This window comes from Xenopus laevis, chromosome 1L (assembly GCF_017654675.1).
Source record: "Xenopus laevis strain J_2021 chromosome 1L, Xenopus_laevis_v10.1, whole genome shotgun sequence".
In the NCBI taxonomy this organism is placed as follows: domain Eukaryota; kingdom Metazoa; phylum Chordata; class Amphibia; order Anura; family Pipidae; genus Xenopus; species Xenopus laevis.
Window position 1 is genome coordinate 163,176,236 of NC_054371.1, and position 22,855 is coordinate 163,199,090.

Below are 22,855 nucleotides of genomic sequence, written 5' to 3' on the forward strand. Positions count from 1 at the left end.
TTTTCTTCTTCTATAGAAAATGTGATTTGACATCATAATAGTGATATAGGTTATATTTATTGTTAATATAATTGGGGTTGACCTTTCATGGCAATCATAGTAAAAGAAAAAAGTTACAATTTGGCCATTAAATTGTACTCCAATTTAGAAAACAAGAGTTTTGATAAATACCTGGATTTGCCAAGCTAAATCTTGCACTGCCATAATTTTATATGGCAGATAATACTATTACTTTATTTTGAAAATGGCCTTTTAAAAGATTGATAAGAAGCAAGACACATGCTAAATGGCAATGAAAAATAAAGAGCAGGTATTAAAGTATGAAACAGCAATAAATTGTACTGTTTATAGTTTAATTTGATTTAACATTTTCACACTGGAACGGCACTATGTCAAATCATATTTCCAATTAGTTTTCTTTGTGATGATATACTGAAACTTTTTTTTTGTTCCTTATTTAGAATTTCAATAGGCCTTTTATGGGGAAAAAGTAAACCATGGTAAATTTATTTCTTCTTCTGAAACATATGGAGTTTAGCATAAAAATAAATTGTGCTCTGTCAACTTAAAAACCAGATGGCATAACATAACAAAAGCAGGCTTTAAAATAAATACATTGCTTGGCAATTCAAAGTTTACATATATAAGAATACACTTTCATTAATTCTGAAAGACATGTTCCATCATTGTAATACCTCAACAAGAAATTGCAGTGCCCGGAAAGTAGGCAAATTTGGAACTTTTGACAAAGCAAATACCCTTGAGACTCCATCCACACCCCTGTTAAAGGAATAGTAACACCAAAAAATTAAAGTGTTTTAACGGTATGACAATATACTGTTCTGTTGCCCTGCACCAGTAAAACTGGTGAGTTTGCTTCAGAAACTCTACAAAAGTTTTTTATAACAAAGCTGCTGTGTAGCCAAGGGCAGCCATTCAAAGCTGTAAAGGCACAGGATACACAACAGAAAGGCTCAGTAGAATATAATGGGATTCTTCAGAATTTATGTTATCTACAGATTATCCTGTGCTTGAATGGCTGCCCCCATGGTTACCCAGCAGATTGTTTATATAAACTATAGTAGTATTTCTGAAGCAAATGCACCGTTTTAGCAATGCAGGGCAATAGTACATTATATTGTTAATTATTTAAAACACTTTAATTTTTGGTGTTACAGTTTCTTTAAGGATTCAACCGAAAGGGATACCCAACCCTCTACTTAAGTTCCCAGTGAGCAATATTATTTTATGGACCCTTAGATTTGTCTACAGAGAAAGGTTGGAATGACCAATAGCTTGTAGAGTGAGTCCCAGCTGTACCCTAACAGAATGGCATTTCTGGTATGGGTACACAGTATAAAATAATTTGCTACAAGCCTCCTTCCTAGAACATCACTTTACTGTGTACCTACTGCAGGGAAGGTCCTATAAAGAAATTAACATGTGAACATGAAGTAGCAACTTGACAAAAGGTCTACACCTGAAGAAGTAGGCAAATCAATTAAGGTCAATCTAAAATTTGAAAAGTTCAGAAGTTCTTTGTATCCATTCGTTAATTTAGCTTGGACTGTTCCTGGCTGTTTTAAAGCATATGGTAAAAAAATGTCATGCTCAGCCTGTGATAGTCTGTGTAATTCTTGATTCTTACATTAAAATTACCATATGCTTTAATATGAGTCACTGCAATTTTCCTAATCGTTAACAAAAGAATTGAATAATCTTACCCACAACTTTTGGCAATTTTTGTCTTCGTAAAGGAATCCGAGGCAGTTTCATGCTGATTCTGCTAAACCGACCACAAAATCTGCGTGGCTTTTTCTTACTTGTCACTTGAACTTGATTCCCACTGAAAATAAGAAAAAATATATATAAATTGCTTCAAGATATATGTGAGGGGCATGTATATGCTGCCGATTGAATGGAAGATTTTATACAAAACCATTAAAATATACAGCATTCCAGTAAATCTCGTATGAGGCTCCACAGCAGTGACCACAAGCCAGGAGCATAAAAAGAAAAAGTCAGGACCATTTCGTCTTCAGTGCAGATGCTTCTACTTTGTGATCAGTGGCGTCAGGCTTCAGACTGGAAGTAATGCTACTAAGCATAGTGACTGCTAACCACACTGTATATGGTACACAGGTAAGGGGGAATGAGGGCACCTTTCTGGAGTCAGGTTGATGTGGTTGGTTATGGTAAAATATTGTTACAAACCCACAAGGAAGGAGTTGCTATTCCCTTGCACACTCCTTGATAGTGATCTGAAACAGTAAGTAAACCTCTGTCTACTCTAATACTGTATCTCTCATACATAAGCTATTACTCATCAAAATATGTACTTCTAGTTAGGGTGGTCTACAATATGATTTATTTAGATGTTATTCCATTTAATTCCATTTCTTGGGATCTTATTTCAGACTAGCTTTGGCATGGGTTATGGTAGGACGGAGGTAGTGTAAAATAATGCTTTTGACGATTTTGACGGGTGATAAAAGGTAGCAGAACATTCAAGTATATCTTATAGGTCCACTGATTAGTGGCTCCATCTAAGGAGGATAACATCCAGGCAGGTCTAAAATGTATTGCAATATCAGTTAACAGTTTGCTCCCAGACATCTTTACAATTTACATTTAAAACCTGCTTACTCTGTAGATGCTTCTTTTTTGCGGCAGACACAGCAGCAACACAATAACAACAGGAGAAGAATTAGCAGGAAAGTCACCAGTATTCCTGCTCCAATAACTCCCATGCGTTGATTTGCTTCTGAAATAAAAAAGAAAATAGCATATGTCCATTGTCCTAAAGAGAACTTAAAGGTTCCTCATAAACAACATCTCAAGAATCTCAAGAGAATATAAATATTACTTTATTAATGAAGAAAATAAGATGAAAGCATGTTAAAAGCAGATTTTTATTTGTATGTATGCCAATTTTCTCATTTATTTATTTCCCATTTACAACTTTAATTACATTTCCCCAAGTTTATAATGCCTATTTCATTATTTCATTCATTCCATATATCAGAAATCACTCAATTATGATTAAGCACAATTATACATACTGTAGTGGTTTTTATTATAGCATCAACTGTTCATGAATCCTTCTACATTCATTTTATACCATTTCTTACTTTAATTGTTTCTACTTCATTCAACTCTATTCTATTTGCTATTTGTTTTGTCCAATTGTAGCTGTATTTTTTCATTTACTTGATGAATTCTCCCTTGCTCTAGTTGATTGCACTTCATTCAATTTTTATCCCATCAGATTTGTCCAATTTTAGCTGTATTTTTCATTTGCTAGTTGCCATTTTAAGTAAATATTATATTATGTTCTCATACAATAGTTATTTAATTTTTGCACTTTATTACCTTGCTGCTTTAAGATAAAAATTATTTTCTTTTACAGGGTATTGGCATATGGTAATATCTAGTATGTTCCTTAGTTTCACAGAATTTTATAACATTCTGTAATGATTTTTTTCTCAGTGACACACTGAAATATGCTGAAAAGGGGCAGATTTATCAAGGGTCGAATTTCGAAGTACAAAAAACTTCGAAATTCGACCATCGAATTGAAAAACTTCGAATCCGAATATTGAATGCAAAGTCTTTTGCACCAAATTTGGCAATCCTACGATCGAAAGAAAATCGTTTGATCGAGCGATTAAATCCAAATCGAACGATTCAAATGATTTTAGTGTACGATCAAAGGATTTTTATTCGATGTGTAAAGACTTAGAAAAAGTTTGTAGAAGGTCCCCATAGGCTAACATAGCAATTCAGCAGGTTTAATTTGGTGAAGTATTGAAGTCAAAGTTTTTTAAAGAGACAGTACTTCGATTATCGAATTGTCGAATATTCGAACGATTTTTACTTCGAATCGAAGTTGTAGTATCCTATTCGATGGTTGAATTAAAAAAATTACTTTGAAATTCAAACTTTTTGTACTTTGAAAATTCACTCGAACCTTAGTAAATCTGCCCCTAATTGTTTAACCTCTTCCCACTTTATAATCATTACAGCCATAACACAGAAAGTTCAACCTTGGAACTATGTTATCAGCCCAGTTATTTATTTTTAGTTTGACCTTTGATAAATACATATATACTCATGCATGTTATTATAAGTCAGAAGCAGAACAAGTTAGACTGCCAGCAATAAGCAGAAGATACAAAATTCCACATAATTATATAAACAAATGGTGGTTGAAACACCATCTAAAACTTTTTCTTCATGTTTTGGATGCTTGCTTTCACCTGGCTTACACGTAATACTTCTAAACATGACAAGTTAATTAGAAGAGAAGGGAGGCAGAGGATGGATTCAGCCTGACTAGAAGAGACAAGAGGAGGTGCATGCAAGGTCTAACCAGAAAAAAGTGATAATGCCTGACCAAGAGAGATGGGGGGGAGTCGAGAGGAAATACAGCTCAGGAAAGAGAGGGAAGTGAAAAATGATATGGTCAGACTAGAAATAAAGAGGGATGTGGAGAGAGAATAATTTCTGTCCAGGAGAAGTGGAGAAGAAGAGTACAGGAGACAGGAAGGAGAAAGGTGGTTGAAAGAGGAAATACAATCTCAGTGTACAATATGCAAAATGGTGGTTGTATTATGGTGAAGGGAGGAGGTCTGATTCTACAGAGATCAAAGCAAGTTGTAGTTAAGAAGGATAATGTTACTAGGATACAGATACTTAGTAGTAAGTATCTGTATGTGGTAGTAGAAGTAGACTGCAGTAGAAGTCTGTTGTGTGTTAATATGTTTGTGACAGAAAAAGTAAGTCCTGGAGGAGGATACATTTTACGGTGGAGAATAAACAGTAATGGCACTTGTCTTTGCAAGTTAATAAGCAGCCAATAAGGTCCAAATCTTTGTGTATTTTCATTGGTTGCCGGCATGAGTTGTTGAATCGAATTACTCAATGTGTTGTGGACATGATATGGGTGGCGTTTAAACCTTGCCTCTGATTTAGTAATCAGCAGTAATTGCGGCAGTTCAAAGGGTAATATACAGGTATTGAAAAAAAGAGTATAAAAGGAGTTAATTAGAGCAACAAGAGGGTGAAACCTTCTTGTTCAACTTCTAGCATCCTATTGCTTAACTTTATTATTCAATGGGTTCAGGCACATCAATTTCATCTAGCAGGCCATTTTATGTGTGCTTAAGGAGAAAAACATGGGGCATGACATCACTTACAAACACACCTTGTCCCTGCTAACAAAGCATGTGACCAGCTCAAATTGGTGAAATACTTGGCAGAGTTGCCTCATCTGCTACCACTGCTCTGCCGGGGGACCTGCGAAAGAAATCTCAAACCCTATATGCCTTCTCCAGCAGGTTACCCAACCCCAGATAGTTCTTTTGCACCACGAGGCTGAAAACATGTGTGTAGCAAGGAACTGTGGTCAGTTGGCCTTGGTGCAGCCAGCATGTTGCACCCATTCTCACACACACCACATTTCCTGCTTGAGGCTGGTGGGGAATGAACCACTGCTGGACCTGATCCTGGAAGGTGTCCAAAAGCTCCTTTGTCCTCTCTCCAAGACTTGAATCTCAGAAGAGGGAAAACATTAAACTGAAGACCACAACTTTCATTTGCACTAAAACAAGCCACAAATAACTACTCTAGCTAAATTACACAAAAACGCTCCTAGCTCCAGCTCTATCCACAGACAACAACACACTTATGTGCTTATCAATATTATTAAGACATATAAAGTCATCTGTTATATGCAAATAAAACATACACCCTAAATCCAGAACCAATGCTAGAACCAATCCAGAATCCAGAACCAATGACAGGCCAGACAATGTAACGTGGACGGGTAGGCCGGGCCAGCACAAGCAGAGTAGAGAATAGTCACACAGGCCGGCTCGGTGCAGGTAGAGTTAAGGAATGGTCAGGCAGGCTAGAATCAGGATTGGAGAATAGTCAGCAGACAGGCAAAGGTCAGGTTGGAGAGTTCAGAATAATCAGGCAGGCTAGGGTCAGGATAGAGAGTTCAGAATAGTCAGGCAAACAGGCAAGGGTCAAATAACAGAAGATCAAGCAGAATTACACATCCAGGAACTAGCTAATAGAACCTAACAACCTAAGAACCTTTTTCATTCAAAGGCCCTTTAAATACTTTGAATTTCACGGCTATGCACAATGACGTCATCACGGCGGCGCATAGACCTGGAAGCGGACGGCCACATGCGCCATAGCAGAACCAGCGCTGAAGGGAGAAAGAAGCATGCGGCGGGTGTCCTGCCTACAGGGTGAGCCACTAGACCCCCAGGGTAACTTATCGTTACAAATAATTCCCATTTCCATGTATTTCTATACTATACATACCAATGGATTTAGCACAATGGCATTTTAGGGTTAACAGCAAAGCTGTTTAGTTAAATGAGCAGTGAATAATTAGTATGATCTGTTTTATCTTCCCTACTGAGTGACGCTGGTGGGAAAAGAAACCCAGAGCAGGCATAATTTTCCCTGTGCTGTTTCAGCAGTACTATGGTAAGGATGAAAATGAAAATATTGCCAAGAAAACATTATGAGTGATCTATTGACAGTAAAAAAACAAAAATAAAATGCAAACAGCATGCCAACTAACATCCCTTGGTGTTTCCATTGTTTTACCCACTGGAGAGCTTTTCCAAGCTGTATCGGAACACCTGTTTATCATTACTCAAAGCTCATTTTTCTTCTAACGGAGCACAAATTATTTTTCTTAAATAACTTCTTCACAATGTATTTTTAAATCTAGAACTATATATATATATATATATATATATAGGGCATGAAGTTTTGACTGTCCCCATTTTCACTTGGAAACCTGTGCATTAGTGATGTGCGGGCCGGCCTGAAACCCGCAGGTTGGGTTGGGTTAAGGACGACTTCCGCACACGCAACAGCGTGTGAGTTCTTGTCTGAGATCTTCCTTCACATCCCACAACTTTACTGTGCCAGCTTCCACCTCCAGTTAGTGATTTTTATAGACTCCTGACTCTTTAAATACAGAGGGTTAGGGTACAGGGTTAGGGTCAGATGCAAATGGTGGAGGGGCAGGTGTATATAACTACTGTGCAAGCCTTGCTAGGTCTGCAGTGTTTATAGCTCTTGAAGCAGAAGTCTTTAGCACTGTCATTGTGTATTCTCATCTGCAGCTATTTTAGAATCTCTAGTCTCATCAAAGTGAGTTCCATTTTACTCAGTAAGGACCATTTCAAATTTACAAAATCAGATAATTTAATCCATTCACCCCAGTCCATAACATTGAGGGAGTTATTTATCAAAGTCCAAATACCAAAAACTTGAAACATTTGAGGGTTTTTTTTACTATAAAATCCGAATTTTTAGTAGGAAAAAAACCCTCAAATCTTGGTTATTTATTAAACTCCGAGGCTGCAAAAAGTCTAAATCTAAAAATCTGGCATCTCAGACCTGCCGAGGTTGTATATAAGTCAATGGGAAAGGTCCCAATCCTATTTTGACGTTTCTGTAGTCTGCGCTGGAATTAGCCCGACTATTTTTTCCCAAACCAATCAATTTGTGCTTTTTTAATAATAATTAAGGTCAAATCGTTTAATCTAGTTTTGTCTGACTTTTTAAATTTAAATGTTCGGATTTTGGATTTGCATATTTATGGCTGATTACATACAGCCATACCACAATATAACCAAAGCCTGCAAATTGTAGGAGGAGAGCCTTGCCCTTTACAGGTTTCAAAACTTAGATTCTCCTACCAAATCAAGAGCAATTTGGAATTATACATCACAATGTCCTTGTCCTGTTTCCCCACAAGTTCCTGCAATTAATTACAGATCAGTGTAAATGTTGCTTTACAAATTGATTGTGGGTTTTTTTTTTGACACCCTATATATGTCAATGTGTAGTATTTAATCCTGTAATACAGAAATGGTAGCTAGAAATATAAGCAGCAAGTGGAGCACAGTGGGAGTAGATATATTCTGTGTTCATTTTTAAAAAGTTGTAATGAGAGGTCCAAGTCATCAAACCGACTATAAGGTGCAGGATAATGTAAATGCCTTTGGGGCAGGGAATGATGTGATAAACCTTTTTATAAGGCTGATGCATTTGTTGGTGCTACATAAATAAAGGATAATCATAATAAGTGGAATATTTATATTATTGGTGATGAAGTATAATTGACTGTTTACCAGACTATGTCTCCAAAATGCATATCTCTACTTAATTTGTATCGCTGCTGCAGCCTGTCAGAAGAATTCCACCCAGGAGGATATTTGCTCCAGATACACTTCAGCGCCTACATATGCTAACTGATTGGAGTGTAATATTTCATCTTGGTTCCGGAGCACAGACCTGGCTCATTATCATAGTTTATCTAGACCTGATTTTTTGACATTTCTCATGTGATGCATATTTTTTAACTGGTTTACATTACACAATTTGTTCTAAAATAATCTTTTCTTATATTCGTGTGGATATTTATTTATGTGATGAACTACTACTTGTAGAGGTTTTTTTTTAAATTGTTTCCAGAAGGAAATCATCCTCGAAAAGAAACTGCATAGGAAAAGAGAAGTAGAACAGTCTGAATGTGTGACCCCGGCAGTGGAACGAATGTTGCATATCTTTTTTTTATTTTGCAAAGTATGATTCTTTATTGTGGCTCTAGGGAGCTCATCTTGGTATGTGTTCTCAGGAGAGCTCATTTGTTCAAACACAGCAGGAATACTGATAATATTCTAATATCCAATGCTATTATGTTGTATTCACAGAGGAAACATTTTGTTGGAGCATTGTACAAAGATAAGTATGAATACAGAAAGAAAATGGTATCTATACTGAAGAGCTGACAGTCTTAACCACAACTAAACAAATTAAATGCAGTAATTAATCATAGACACCCACATAAATACTGTAGCATTTTCATACATTTTTTATTTCACCATATATATTGTCCACTTGATTGTCAAGATGTACATTTTGGGAGTTATTTACTAAAACTGGAATTTATTTCATATTTTTATTAAACCAAGCTCAACCAAACTCCCATCCATGATTTTATCTTATTTGTCAATAAAATAACTCAAAAGTCGGGTCGGGAAATAACTTAGAATCTCGAATCATATACATTTTTAGGCGTTACTGCCAAATTGCTAGATTTACGGGCCGATTCACTAACTTCGAGTGAAGGATTCGAAGTAAAAAAAACTTAGAATTTCGAAGTGTTTTTTGGGCTACTTCGACCATCGAATGGGGTACTACGACCTTCGACTACGACTACGACTTCGAATTGAACTATTCGAACTAAAAATCGTTCGACCATTCGATAGTCGAAGTACTGTCTCTTTAAGAAAAAACTTCGACCCCCTAGTTCGCCATCTAAAAGCTACCGAACTCAATGTTAGCCTATGGGGAAGGTCCCCATAGGCTTGGCTAACTTTTTTTGATCGAAGGATATTCCTTCGATCATTGGATTAAAATCCTTCGAATCGTTCGATTCGAAGGATTTTATCGTTCGATCGAAGGAATAATCCTTCGATCGTTCGATCGCACTATTTGCGCTAAAATCCTTCGACTTCGATATTCGAAGTCGAAGGATTTTAATTTCCAGTCGAATATCGAGGGTTAATTAACCCTCGATATTCGACCCTTTGTGAATCGGCCCCTTAGTTTTGAAAAAATTTTTTTGAAAACCCTAAATTTTTCAGATTATCATGCTGAACCCATGCAGACCATGATATCTTTAAATTGGGATAGGGATATCTGCCATTGATTTATACTTGATCTCAAAAGGTTGGAGATGCCAGGTTTTCAGATTTGGCCTTTTTGCAGCAACGGGTATAATAAATCTCAAAAATTAGTTTTTGCCCCAAAAAGCCCAACCAGAAAAAAATCAAGGTTTGGAAAATAACATCCCTAATTAATAAACTTAACCCAATAAAGTAATTTCTGTAAAATCATATACATTTTATTGCATCTTATTCTTTAATTAAAATCTTATAACTGAATGAGCCAAAAGCAAAAAAATGCTGGAATTTAAGAATGACAATGGTTAGTAAGACACAAGTTGAACTTTCCTATTTTATCTGTATAATAATTCTCACCTGGTTTAGTCCTTAAGGGGGTTATTTATTGAAACTTGAATTTTTCTGGTCAAGCTTTTAAACGGGAAAACTCAAATTTTTCGAGGAAAAAACAAAATAGAATTTTTCGAGCTTTATTATATCCCAAAGCTGCTTTAAATCCAAATCTGAAAATAATCCATCACAAACCTTTTGAGGTTGTGTAGAAGTCGATGATAGATGTACCCTTTCAAATTTGAAGATATCATTGTCTGCATTGGGTTTTGTACGATAATCCAAAAAATTCATTGTTTTTTAGGCAGTTGGAAGTTAAATACTAAAAATTTGTACGATTTGAGTTCTCAAGTTATTTTATTAATAAATAAGGTAAAATCGTGGATGGGAGTTTGATCGAATTTGTTTTGTTAAAATTATGAGAAAAATGTTGGTAAATTTTTGTATGAGAAAGTCTCTATAAAAAGATTTTGCACAAAACAGCTCATGTGTAAAACCCTGCTTCATGTAAACAAACTATTTTCATTATAATATACTTTTCTAGTAGTATGTGCCGTTGGGTAATCATAAATAGAAAATTGTCATTTTAAATAATAAGTGCTGCCCGCTGGGATCATACGATTCACTGTGCACACAAACAAATCAAACAAACTATACTTCTTAGGTCACATGAGCCAATTAACAGAGTTGTGTCTTTTGCTTCAACACTTCTTCCTGTTACAATTAGAGTTGTAGTATTTCTGGTCATGTGATCTCTGAGGCAGCACACAGACCATCACAAAATGGTGGTTCAAGGCAAGAGATGTAAAAGGGGAATATTTACTTTAATATATATAACAGTTTGGTAAGATTCTTTAATATGCCACTTAATATGATATAAACTATCTGGTGCTTAATTATTCATTTGGGGGTATAGTTTTCCTTTAAACCCAGATTCTTGGTTAAAAATTGCAACCCCTATATGATATTCTATATTCTTCTTAGCATTTCATAAAACAGAAATTCCTTTTTAATAATATATATTATATAATATAAATGTATTTTAACTGAACCCAACCTACAAACAACAAACTATTATAGTATGTCAAATATTTTCAAAATATATATATATATTGAAGGAAAGATTAAATATTTTACATTCTTATCAAAGGATGAATAGATAATTTTCCAGAAGTGACTTCCAAATCCCACACAAGATATGGTGTTCTTTTTTGGCAAATAACTCTGAATTGACAGATTTATATGCTCCCCACAATTATATAATTTTAAAGGTTTTCTACTGTCATGTTTTATGCTCATGCCTAAACAGGTAGTACAGGTAGAAGTGTTCAAGGTCCTTTAGTTACGTTTATGTATGTGGCATTTACAGTACCTTTAGGGGCAGATTTATCAAGGGTCGAATTTTGAAGTAATGGGAGTTTTTTTGACCTCCCATAACTTCGAAATTAGAAGAAAAAAAGACCAACTGAAATTTATTATAAAAATCTTTCTGCGAGTGAATAGGCAACATTCGAATCGTTCAAATTAATTGCGCACTCTTAAGAAGTGGTTGAAGGTGTCATAATCTTTTGGAGCAAACAGTTTCCGGGTTCGCAAAAGATATATTAAATTCGCGCAAAGCAAAATTTGTTCGCGCAAAGGCAAAACTTTTCACATTGTGAATAGTTTTTCCATTACTGACTTTTATTACATTCTCCCATAAAGTAAGTTAATGTTTCAACAGCTTGATAAATACACCATATTTTACATGGTGATAGCCTGAGATAAAATGTTGATGTGTAGTGTTTTTGACTGTTTTATGGTTTCATAAATAGGCTTCTAAGTATGATATTGTGTCCAATCCTAATATGTTTAATTTGATTAGGGATGTAGCGAACGTCGGAAAAAATGTTCGCGGACATGTTCGCGAACGTCCGGACAAAAATGCGAACGGTTCGCGAACGTTGCGAACCTCATAGACTTCAATGGGATGGCGAATTTTAAAAGCTAGAAAAGACATTTCTGGCCAGAAAAATGATTTTAAAGTTGTTTAAAGGGTGCAACGACCTGGACAGTGGCATGCCAGAGGGGGATCAAGGGCAAATATGTTTCTAAAAAATCCATTGTTGACACAGCGCTGCGTTTTGTGCTGTAAAGGGCAGAAATCACACTACGTCACTCAGGTGGTGTTTCTGGAGACGGTATTATTATTGATATTTAGACAGAATGTGAAAAAGCTCACACAGCTAGGTGGCAGTGGTTTGAAGAACAGATGCAGATGAGAGATCAGCAGCAGGACAGACAGCTGCCCACAGCAGCTACATACAGAGCACTGCAGTAGAAGGTAGATTACTAGCCAGCAAAGCTACCTAACCTAAAATGTCCCTCAAATCCCTGCAGAGTTCTGTCCCTACAATACAGAGCAGTATCAAGTAGATTACTAGCCAGCAAAGTTACTATCAACTGTCCCTCAAATCACTAACAGCTCTCTCCCTACACTAGCTCTTCCAAGCACACACAGGCAGAATGAAAAAACGCTGCAGGGCTTCAGTTTATATATGGAAGGGGAGTGGTCCAGGGGGTGTGGGGGTGGTCTAGGAGGGAGAGCTTCCTGATTGGCTGCCATGTATCTGCTGGTCTGGGGGAGAAATGGCAAAAAAAAGCGCCAGCTAAGGCGAACCCAAATTGGCGAACGTTGCGTTACGTTCGCGAACATTCGGCGGACGCGAACGGTCGATGTTCGCGCGAACAAGTTCGCCGGCAAACAGTCCGCGACATCCCTAAATTTGATGTATCCAATCCAGCCATTGGATGGATTGATTTTGAGTGGAGATTTACAGACAACCCATGGGTTAGTTCAATATTCTGGACTATTCTGTTTGATTATGCAGAGCATTTCTAAGTCTAACTACAGAAGGTAGGAGAAATGGAGACCTCTCTGTGCATAACATTTGTCACTATAGAATAAGACACATGGAGTATATAAACACAAGTGTGTACCCCATATAAATCATTATACTGTTTGACTTGTACCACATTAGAAGCTTACCCATGTGACAGGCTCCAGTAACTGGGTCACATTTATCATCATGGCAGTTACAATACTGGTCACAATTAACACCGAATTGCCCTGGCGGACACGTCATGTTGCAGCTGGAAATAAAAGAAAACAGGATGGTTACAATGCCATTTATTTGCCCAACTGAAAATAAAATTTGCCAACTGCTTGTATCTGTGTTACAATAAAAGTGAACCCATGCCTCACAGCTAAATGCCCAAAATATATATTGCAATATATGGACAGTCTCTTTAGTAGCTTTTTTGCACACAATTACTTAAAGGTAAACTATACCCCCAAACAATGTAGGTTCCTATAAAAAGATATTACATAAAACAGCTCATACAGTATGTAAAACCCTGCTTCATGTAAATAAACCATTTTCATAATAATATACTTTGATATTAGTACGTGCCATTGGGTAATCATAAATAGAAAATTGCCATTTAAAAAAAAAAAATAAGGGCTACCCCCTAGGATCGTACAAATTCACTGTGCACACAAACATACCAACAAACCATACTTGTTAGATCACATGAGCCAATTAACAGTCAGAGTTCTGTATTTTGCTTCAGCTCTTCTTCCTGTTACAGTTAGAGCTGGATATTTCTGGTCAGGTGATCTCTGAGGCAGCACACAGACCATCACAAAATGGTGGCTCAAGGCAAGAGATGTAAAAGGGCAAGATTTAATTAAATATATATTCCAGTTTGGTAAGATTCTTTAATATGGCCCTTAATATGATGTAAACTATCTGTTGCTTAAGTGTTCATTTTGGGGGTATAGTTTTCCTTTAAAAAAGGGGTTGTTCACATTCCAACTCTTTCTTTCAGCTCAGTTGTTCTCAGACAGGGACATTAAACTTTAAACTTCAATTCTGGCAAAATGGAAAAAAAATAAAAAAAAACAGAGAGGGTAATTGAAAAAATGCTTTATTTCTGGAAAAGAATCTGAAAAATCTTAACTGAAACATGTTTTTGGATGGTGAACAGCCCCTTAAAGTCCTAAATATATTGATAATGGGTGAATGTGGAGGATTGACATCTGGTTCAAGCGTAGGGCAGTCATCAAGGAAGTGTAGATGGTACAGGCTCTGTAGGGCCAAATCTTTTTTATTGTAGCTAAGAAAACATATTTATTACAGTTCAGTACAGCAGGTGACCCCAAGGTACCAATGGGAAAATTGTACTGGTGATGTAGACAATATGAGATGTGCAGGTGGGACCCCAACACGAAACACACAAGCATGCATTAAAATTTATTGTGGTCAAGATTTAAAATTTGAAACACATCTAAAGACAGGTTAGTTGCTTTGCACTCCATTGGAAGCTCACATTTTTATTATATCAATCCAAAATGCACCATTTTGCATGTATTACAAACCAACAATGCGTAGGTGGTTCAGCCACTAGAGTAGCATGTAGGACAGTAAAATGAAGTGCAGAACAAAGCCCTTTGATGCACATATCTAGCAAGATTTTGGATTTTGAGCATATTTAATAAACACAAAAGAAAAAGGCTAAGGGTATAGAGGTCATGCTTTAAATACCAGGAGCATTGTCAGAGAGCCTCAGTAGGTAGCAAACATATTTAGTTGTATAGAATTATATTAGATTAGATTGCAGCATTATGGGCAGGACTATCTTTCTGCTGTGTCTCTTAACACATAGTGGGTTATTTACTAAACTCCGAATGCCAAAAACCTGAAAAATGTGTGTTTTTTTTTGTATAAAATCCAAATTTTTAGTAAAAAAAAATTATGATTTTTTTCAAAATGTATTAAACCCTGAGGATGGAAAAGTCAGAATCTGAAAATCCGGCATCTCAGACCTGTCAAGGTTGCATATAAGTCAATGGGAGAAGTCCCAATGATTTTTTGATGTGCGCTGGGCAATAATCCGAAGTTTTCATCCAAAAAGCATAAGAAATCTGAAAAAACTGTGAAAATCTGATAAAAAATCTGCAAATCATGAAAATCTATTTTTTTCCCAGAAAGCTAATTTTCTAGAAAATGTAATGATAAATATGTGTAAAAAACCCGAGCGGATTTGATTGAAGTTTGTAGCAGAAAATATTGAGATAAATTCAGACTTTGATAAATAACCCCCAGCATGTAACTACATACATTTTTTCATTGCAATGTTTGTCTTATAGCATCATTTTGCTTCTGCAATAAATATATACTGTACTAGACACAGGAGTCCCCTTATTTGCTCATAACAAGAAAAAGAAACAGAATCTATACATGGTTAATATAATATGCCTTAAACGTGCCATAAGCAATATGCCTTAAAATCATCACTGCATTCTTTGGAAAATGTTTCCATATCTATGAGCGAATAGCAATAAAGCATATGATTGGTTTAAAGAGAAAGTTTAGGTAATACAATGGATTGTGATTACAGATCAACTCTGACATCTTAAGCAAACAGTCCAGAATGTGAGAATTATACCAAACGGGAATCGCATAAACCTATGCTCAAGGAAAAACCACTGGAGCATGCATACGTTTAGTGATTAACGTGCTCACATTTCAGTTCAAATTTGGTAGCCCTGATTTCAGAAACAAATACTCTTGTCTTACTTAGCAAAAACAGATACAATAAGCTCCAGGTTTTGTAACCCTTAGCAACCAGGGTTTCAAACTATAGACCATTAAACACTACCTGGTTAATAGTTGTACATGTTACCATAGTCATAGAAGACCTTCTGTGTGTTATATTAATTCCAAAGTCCCCTTTCAACAGTTGAGCTATAATTAAGATAAAAAGTATGTATGCACTGCATTACCAGTTATTATTTTGTTTGACTTATGTCTTTATAGTCTCCCTCATTCAGATGAATGGTTCCAAGGGAAAACGTCTCCATTAATGCTATAATTTTACTAACTTCATTTCGTTTACTGACCATGGCCAATCAAATTATATAAATCTGTGTCAAAATGATAGACATGTTCAGTCAAAGTGTGCTTAAGTGACCGGAATGTATGATATTTCATTCAATTGCTGTAAGGATATTTAAAGCAAATTTCTGCAGACTGGGTATCCAGCAGTTCACTACAAAGAAGATCCAAGCTGCACACTTTTATGGTGGGTTTCGTTTCATAAAATGCATTTTAAAGGGATCAAAGTGCTCATAAGATGCTGTGCGTTTCTATAAAATACCAAGCAGCAATAACAGAGGGGGGGAAAGAAAAACAGCTGCAAACATGAACAGACATCATGTGGTTAACTGTTTTATCAAGATGACATTTCCTCATCTGTAAAAAACACAGGGCTAATATTTTTTCCAGCCAAAAATACTTGAAGTAGTGTTTATTGTAGGCGCTTTGAGCAATGAATTTTATTTTGAAGAAGCCTTTTCCTGTATGCATTACACGGTTAGTCTATCCCCAGTGTGGTTAACTCTGCATATTTACAGTCTATATTTATTTTAACCTGACCACTGATTCTTTCTAACAAACCATGAAACAAATTTACATGGCTCTCTGTAGGTGATACCTTCCAAAGTGATGTGCGGGTCATGTTTATTTTGACCCACACCCGCCCAATATCCGAGCTTCCAACCTCCCAAACCCGACTTCCGGGTTCCTTTTATAGACCTGTGCTGCCGATGATGTCACAAAGGGGTGGGCGAGCAGGCTCACGTCTATAAAAGTTGGAAGCCAGCATTGTACGGTCACAGGTGGGGAGAGCAGGCAGAAGAGCTCAACCCGGACCTGCCCACGACCCGAAAAAGGGGGTGCGAGGTCGGTCCAAACCCACCCGACCAGGTGCGGGAGCACGTCTATAAAAGTTGAACCCGGAAGTCAGAAGCCAGCATTGTACGGTCGCAGGCGGGGAGAGCAGGCAGAAGAGCTCAACCCGGACCTGCCCACGACCCGAAAAAGGGGGTGCGAGGTCGGTCCAAACCCACCCGACCAGGTGCGGGAGCACGTCTATAAAAGTTGAACCCAGAAGTCGGCCCGAACCCACCCGACCAGCGGGTATCGCACATCACTATTCCAAACATATTACACAGGTAGAGTTCATAGTTAAGAAAATAATATAAAGTAATAATGTTTCTGATAATGGCACAGATTCTGATGAATATTATTCAGTGAAAGATTTTCCCATAAATGAATATAGAGTTTTCTTAACATAAACCAAAAAGATGTTTGTTTTTTCTTATCCAATTTAATTTCGCCCAATATTTGAAATAAATGTTTATTTTTAAAGCTTAACAAATGTTCCTGTCAACATTCAAGGAAGAAAGTGTTGGAAGAGAAAGTAATCAGTTGTAAAATCCTTAGAAATAACACAATAAAATGTAAGCCTCAAAATCAATCTGTTTTTTTTTTTTGGTTGTCGAGAAACAATTTTCGTCTGTTGGGCAGGACAGAAAGAGGCAGAAAAAAAGGCTAATAATTTAAAAACCATAAAATATGAACAATCAATTCAATCATATCTGATTGGTCAATGTGTATCCATGTTAAACTTTGAAGTATATCATCAGGTTATTAATCAAATGAAAACATATAGGGGCAGATTCATTAAGGGTCGAATTTCGAAGTTAAAAATACTTCGAAATTCGACCCTCGAATTGAAATCCTTCGACTTCGAATATCGAAGTCGAAGGATTTAGCGCTAATCCTTCGATCGATCGATCGAAGGATTGTTCGTTCGATCGAACGATTAAATCCTTCGAATCGAACGATTCGAAGGATTTTAATCCAACGATCGAAGGAAAATCCTTCGATCAAAAAAAGGTTAGCAAACCTATGGGGACCTTCCCCATAGGCTAACATTGACTTCGGTAGGTTTTACCTGCCGAAGTAGGGGGTCGAAGTTTTTTTTAAAGGGCAAGTACTTCGACTATCGAATAGTCGAATAGTCGAACGATTTTTACTTCGAATCGTTCGAATCGTTTGATTTCGATCGAATTCGATCGAATTTAACCAATTCGATGGTCGAAGTACCCAAAAAATACTTCGAAATTCGAAGTATTTTTCATTCGAATCCTTCACTCGAGCTTAGTGAATCGGCCCCATAGTAATTTTTTTCAAAAAAATTTAAACATTGCCCATAGCCTACTAACTATGGAATTGATAGCTCAGTCTGAATTACTAAATCCCTCATGCCTATGGACAAATAATGATATCTATAGATAAATAATGTTTTGATTACACTGATAAGCCAATTTGATAGATTTCATTAAAATTCCAGCAAGATCGAATGGCTAGGCATCTTGCAGGAAAACTGCTAAGAAATATAACACTCAGGGGCAGATTTATTAAGGGTTGAACTGAAAATTCAAATTTTCAATTTTTTTATGTTCAAAATTGGAAAATTCGAATTGAAAATAATCCAAACTCGATTCGAATTTTAATTCGAATTTTGAGATTTATCAAACCTTGGCCTTGGCCATTGCTGCCAATCAGAGTTTCGAGTTTAGTAAAGTTCAATTTAAATTTAATATAAGTTGGTAAAGTTAGTTTGAGTTTAAGGGGCAGATTCATTAAGGGTCGAATTTCGAAGTTAAAAATACTTCGAAATTCGACCCTCGAATTGAAATCCTTCGACTTCGAATATCGAAGTCGAAGGATTTAGCGCTAATCCTGCGATCGATCGATCGAAGGATTTTTCGTTCGATCGAACGATTAAATCCTTCGAATCGAACGATTCGAAGGATTCTAATCCAACGATCGAAGGAAAATCCTTCGATCAAAAAATCACAGGCAAGCCTATGGGGACCTTCCCCATAGGCTAACATTGACTTCGGTAGGTTTTACCTGCCGAAGTAAAGGGTCGAAGTTTTTTTTAAAGGGGAAGTACTTCGACTATCGAATGGTCGAATAGTCGAACGATTTTTCGTTCGATTCGTTCGATTTCGTTCGAATTCGAACGAATTTAACCAATTCGATGGTCGAAGTACCAAAAAAATACTTCGAAATTCGAATTTTTTTCATTCGAATCCTTCACTCGAGCTTCATGAATCGGCCCCTAAGATATTCGATTTAAATCAAAAATAGCCTCCTGATCAAATTTCAAGAAAAATCTAATTTATTAGAGTTAAAAAAACTAACATGAATTCAAATTCAATCTTTGATAAATAGGCCTCCCCAACCCACCTTTTATATGTGCACACTATATAATTTACAGGTTATGAAGGGCACATACAAACATCAGCCTATTATGAAAAATAAGTCAATTTTGTAAAACACTTATTTTAAATTAATGGTATTAGACAACCAAGGCCTTTTTTTCTTGATAGCTTTGTGCAAGAAGTACCAGTTGTGAAGTCTGCATGCAGGCAGTAAGTGGGCACTTAAATAGATTAAAAATGAACTACAGTATGTTCAGATAAAGCTGTCCTTACTTTTTTTTGCAAAGTCCTTCTTCCTTCCAAAATGAGACATTATTGTTACTGTTTTCGAGCGATTATATCTTAGTTTGGATCAAGTACAATGTACTCTTTTGTTATTACAGAGAAAGGGGAAATCATTTTTAAAAATTTGAACTTGGCTAAAATGGAGTCTAAGGGGTATATTTATCAAAGAGTGAAGTTAATAGTGAAGTTCCGCCACTAGAGCGAAATTCCGCCACTTCCCATTCATTTCTATGGGGTTTTTAAAGGTGTATTTATCAAAGGGTGAAATTTCACTTTCACCCATTGATAAATACGCCTTTCAAAATCCCATAGAAATTAATGGAGAGCTGCGGAATTTCACTTTAGTGGCGGAACTTCACTCTTTGATAAATCCACCCCTATGGGAGATAGCCTTCCTGTAATTTGGAGCTTTTTGGATAACAGATTTCCAGATGCTATACCTTTTTTACTACCAATGTTGTATGTTTTTGGTACTATCATTCATGATCGCCATTGCATATTCTTGGTTAAAATTGTTTATTGTATAAAAATTTTAGTTAACAAAAAAAAAGAAATTACAGTAACTATGAAGAGTTACTGTACTTATTTTCCTTTCTGTCTGCCCTTTACACTAACTTAGTGTGATCCAGTTCCCCACAAACTGCTATAGTTATACTTTATACAAGCCTTTCTTCCCACCCCGCATGACTGTAAGCACCAAAACGTGGTGGAAAGAAAATATATTCTGATGCAACTGGTCAACCAAAAATGTCTGAATAAGGTCTTTCTTTTCTACAAGTGGCACCCTTTGGAATATTATAACAAAACCATAATGCATTCTACATGGGTTTCTTGGAGAAAGGCACAGTACATTAATAAAGCCATTTAGAAAACGGCATTTATGTCCAAAATATTATAAGTTAATATATGCATATATTCTGCTGTTATATTTCTGGAACATAAATGGAGACCAATTAATCGGCAAATAACCACTACTGCATCTTCATTTCAATATACTCTACTACTGCACCACAACTGCCTGCCCTTTGCTTTTAAATAAAATGTTTGGCCATGCACTTTTTAATTATGTATGTTATTGTTGTATAGTCTATTTACTGCATCAGTAACACAGCTAATCTATTTTAACTAAATGCTTGCTTTCAAGAAGACGGGAGTTGGGAAACTGGGCAGCAAACTGGAAAATTAGGTTCAATGTTGATAAATGCAAGGAAATGCACTTTGGTAAAAATAATATAAATGCAAGTTATATATTAAATGGCAGTGTGTTGGGAGTTTCCTTAAATGAGAAAGATCTTGGGTTTTTTGTAGATAACAGTTTGTCTAATTCTGGGCAGTGTCATTCTGTGGCTACTAAAGCAAATAAAGTTCCCTCTTTCATAAAAAAGGGCATAAACTCAAGGGATGAAAACATAATTCTGCCTCTTTATAGGTCCCTGGTGAGGCCTCATCTGGAGTATGCAGTGCAGTTTTGGACTCCAGTCCTTAAGAGGGATATAAATGAGCTGGAGAGAGTGCAGAGACTGGTTAGAGGGATGGAAGACTTAAATTATGAGGGTAGACTGTCAAGGTTGGGGTTGTTTTCTCTGGAAAAAAGGCGCTTGCGAGGGGACATGATTACACTTTACAAGTACATTAGAGGACATTATAGACAAATAGCAGGGGACCTTTTTACCCACAAAGAGGATCACCGTACCAGAGGTCACCTCATCAGGCTAGAAGAAAAGAACTGTCATTATAAGCAACGCAGGTGGTTATTCACAGTGAGGACAGAGAGGTTGTAGAATGCACTGCCGGGTGACGTTGAAATGGCTGATTCAGTTAATGCCTTTAAGAATGGCTTGGATTATTTCTTGGACAGACTTAATATCAAATGCTATTGTGATACAAAACTCTATAGTTAGTATAGGTATGGGTATATAGAATTTATGTGAAAGTAGGGAGGGGTGTGTGTATGGATGCTGGGTTTTCATTTGGAGGGGTTGAACTTGATGAACTTTGTCTTTTTTAACCCAATTTAATATGTAACTATGTAAGGGTGTCAAGACCAGCCTTGCCCACCTATACAAACCCAGAGACAAGAACCCTCTCAAGAATTGTAATTGGCTGGTGGAGGCCATACTACTTTGTTTAAACAAAATACTCTCATTTTAATTACAAATCAAATATCAAATAATGTCCTCTTCAATGAATTCAAGCCATCCACAGACAAAATCACGATATTGCATCGACAAAAACCAAATGAAGTGACAAACTAAATTTAAAGTGGGACTATGACAGTGTGAGCTAATTCCAAATCCTCTTCTAGCATGTTCATGAAGGAAAATAAACTAGATGGATGTGCACAATTCCCACTTCATCCTTTGTTGACAACAAAAATAAACGTCATATGGCTACCAATAGCATTTGAAAGAGGAGTACTACTAAGGGGTATATTTATCAAAGAGTGAAGTTAGAGATCACCACAGTCCTCTAGAGTGAAATTCCGCCACTCTCCATTTATTTCTATGGAATTTTTAAAGGCGTATTTATCAAAGGGTGAACTTTCACCCATTGATAAATACTCTTTTTAAAAATCCCATAGAAATGAATGAAGAGTGGTGGAATTTCACTCTAGAGGACTGTGGCCATCTCTACCTTCACTCTTTGATAAATATACCCCTAAGTAGTCAGCTAAGCCACATAGCCAAAACTGAAGTCAGATAATTTTACAGCATATTCACATCAACGTAATGGGCATAATATAATAAAACCTACATAAATGAAGCCAATGTATGAGCATAGGTGTTAAATAGTAGTACTGTAGTACAACCAATCAGCCATAAGTTTTAAGAGTCTAAAAGACCTGAATCGATCTGCTTGGAAATCTATACCCGTGTCTGTTTTTCATAGAGGGCAAAAATGATACTGTGGGGCAAATTCACTACGCGCCGAAGCGCCTAACGCTAGCGTCAATTCGCTAGCGTTGGGCATTTTCGTTACTTCGCAAATTCACTAACGAACGCTGGCGTAAATTCGCTAGTGTTACTTCGCACCCTTACGCCTGGCGAATTTTCGCTACGGACGTAACTACACAAATTCACTAACGCGCGCAGTCTACTGAACGCTACCTTTTACGCTAGACTTCCTTCACCACCTCAGACCAGACGAAGCGCAATAGAGTAGATAAGGATTGCTTCAAAAAAAGTTCAAATTTTTTCTAAGTCCCAAAAAACGCTGGCGTTTTTTCTATATTATGGGTGATAGGCTGAAAAAGATCAAAAAATTTTTGGGGCTCCCCTCCTTCCCCCCTACATTTCCTAACTCATGGCAACTTAACTATACAGTGGGCACATGTGTAGAGCAAAAAAAAAATTTTATTTGATGTTTTGAAGGTTTCCCAGGCATTTGTAGT

At 36.5% G+C, this 22,855-nt stretch overlaps 1 protein-coding gene across 2 annotated transcripts in view; it reads right to left on the bottom strand.

The window, feature by feature from the left end:
• LOC108715897 (scavenger receptor class F member 2) overlaps positions 1–22,855 on the bottom strand; it is a 105,775-nt gene that overhangs the window by 22,410 nt on the left and 60,510 nt on the right. For both annotated transcript variants that reach the window (XM_018261446.2, XM_018261438.2), the window contains exons 7-9: positions 13,087–13,190; positions 2,647–2,764; positions 1,725–1,846 (exon numbers count right to left, since the gene is read on the bottom strand). In XM_018261446.2, coding sequence (XP_018116935.1) covers positions 1,725–1,846; positions 2,647–2,764; positions 13,087–13,190 — 344 coding nt within the window. The remainder of the gene's footprint in view (positions 1–1,724; positions 1,847–2,646; positions 2,765–13,086; positions 13,191–22,855) is intronic.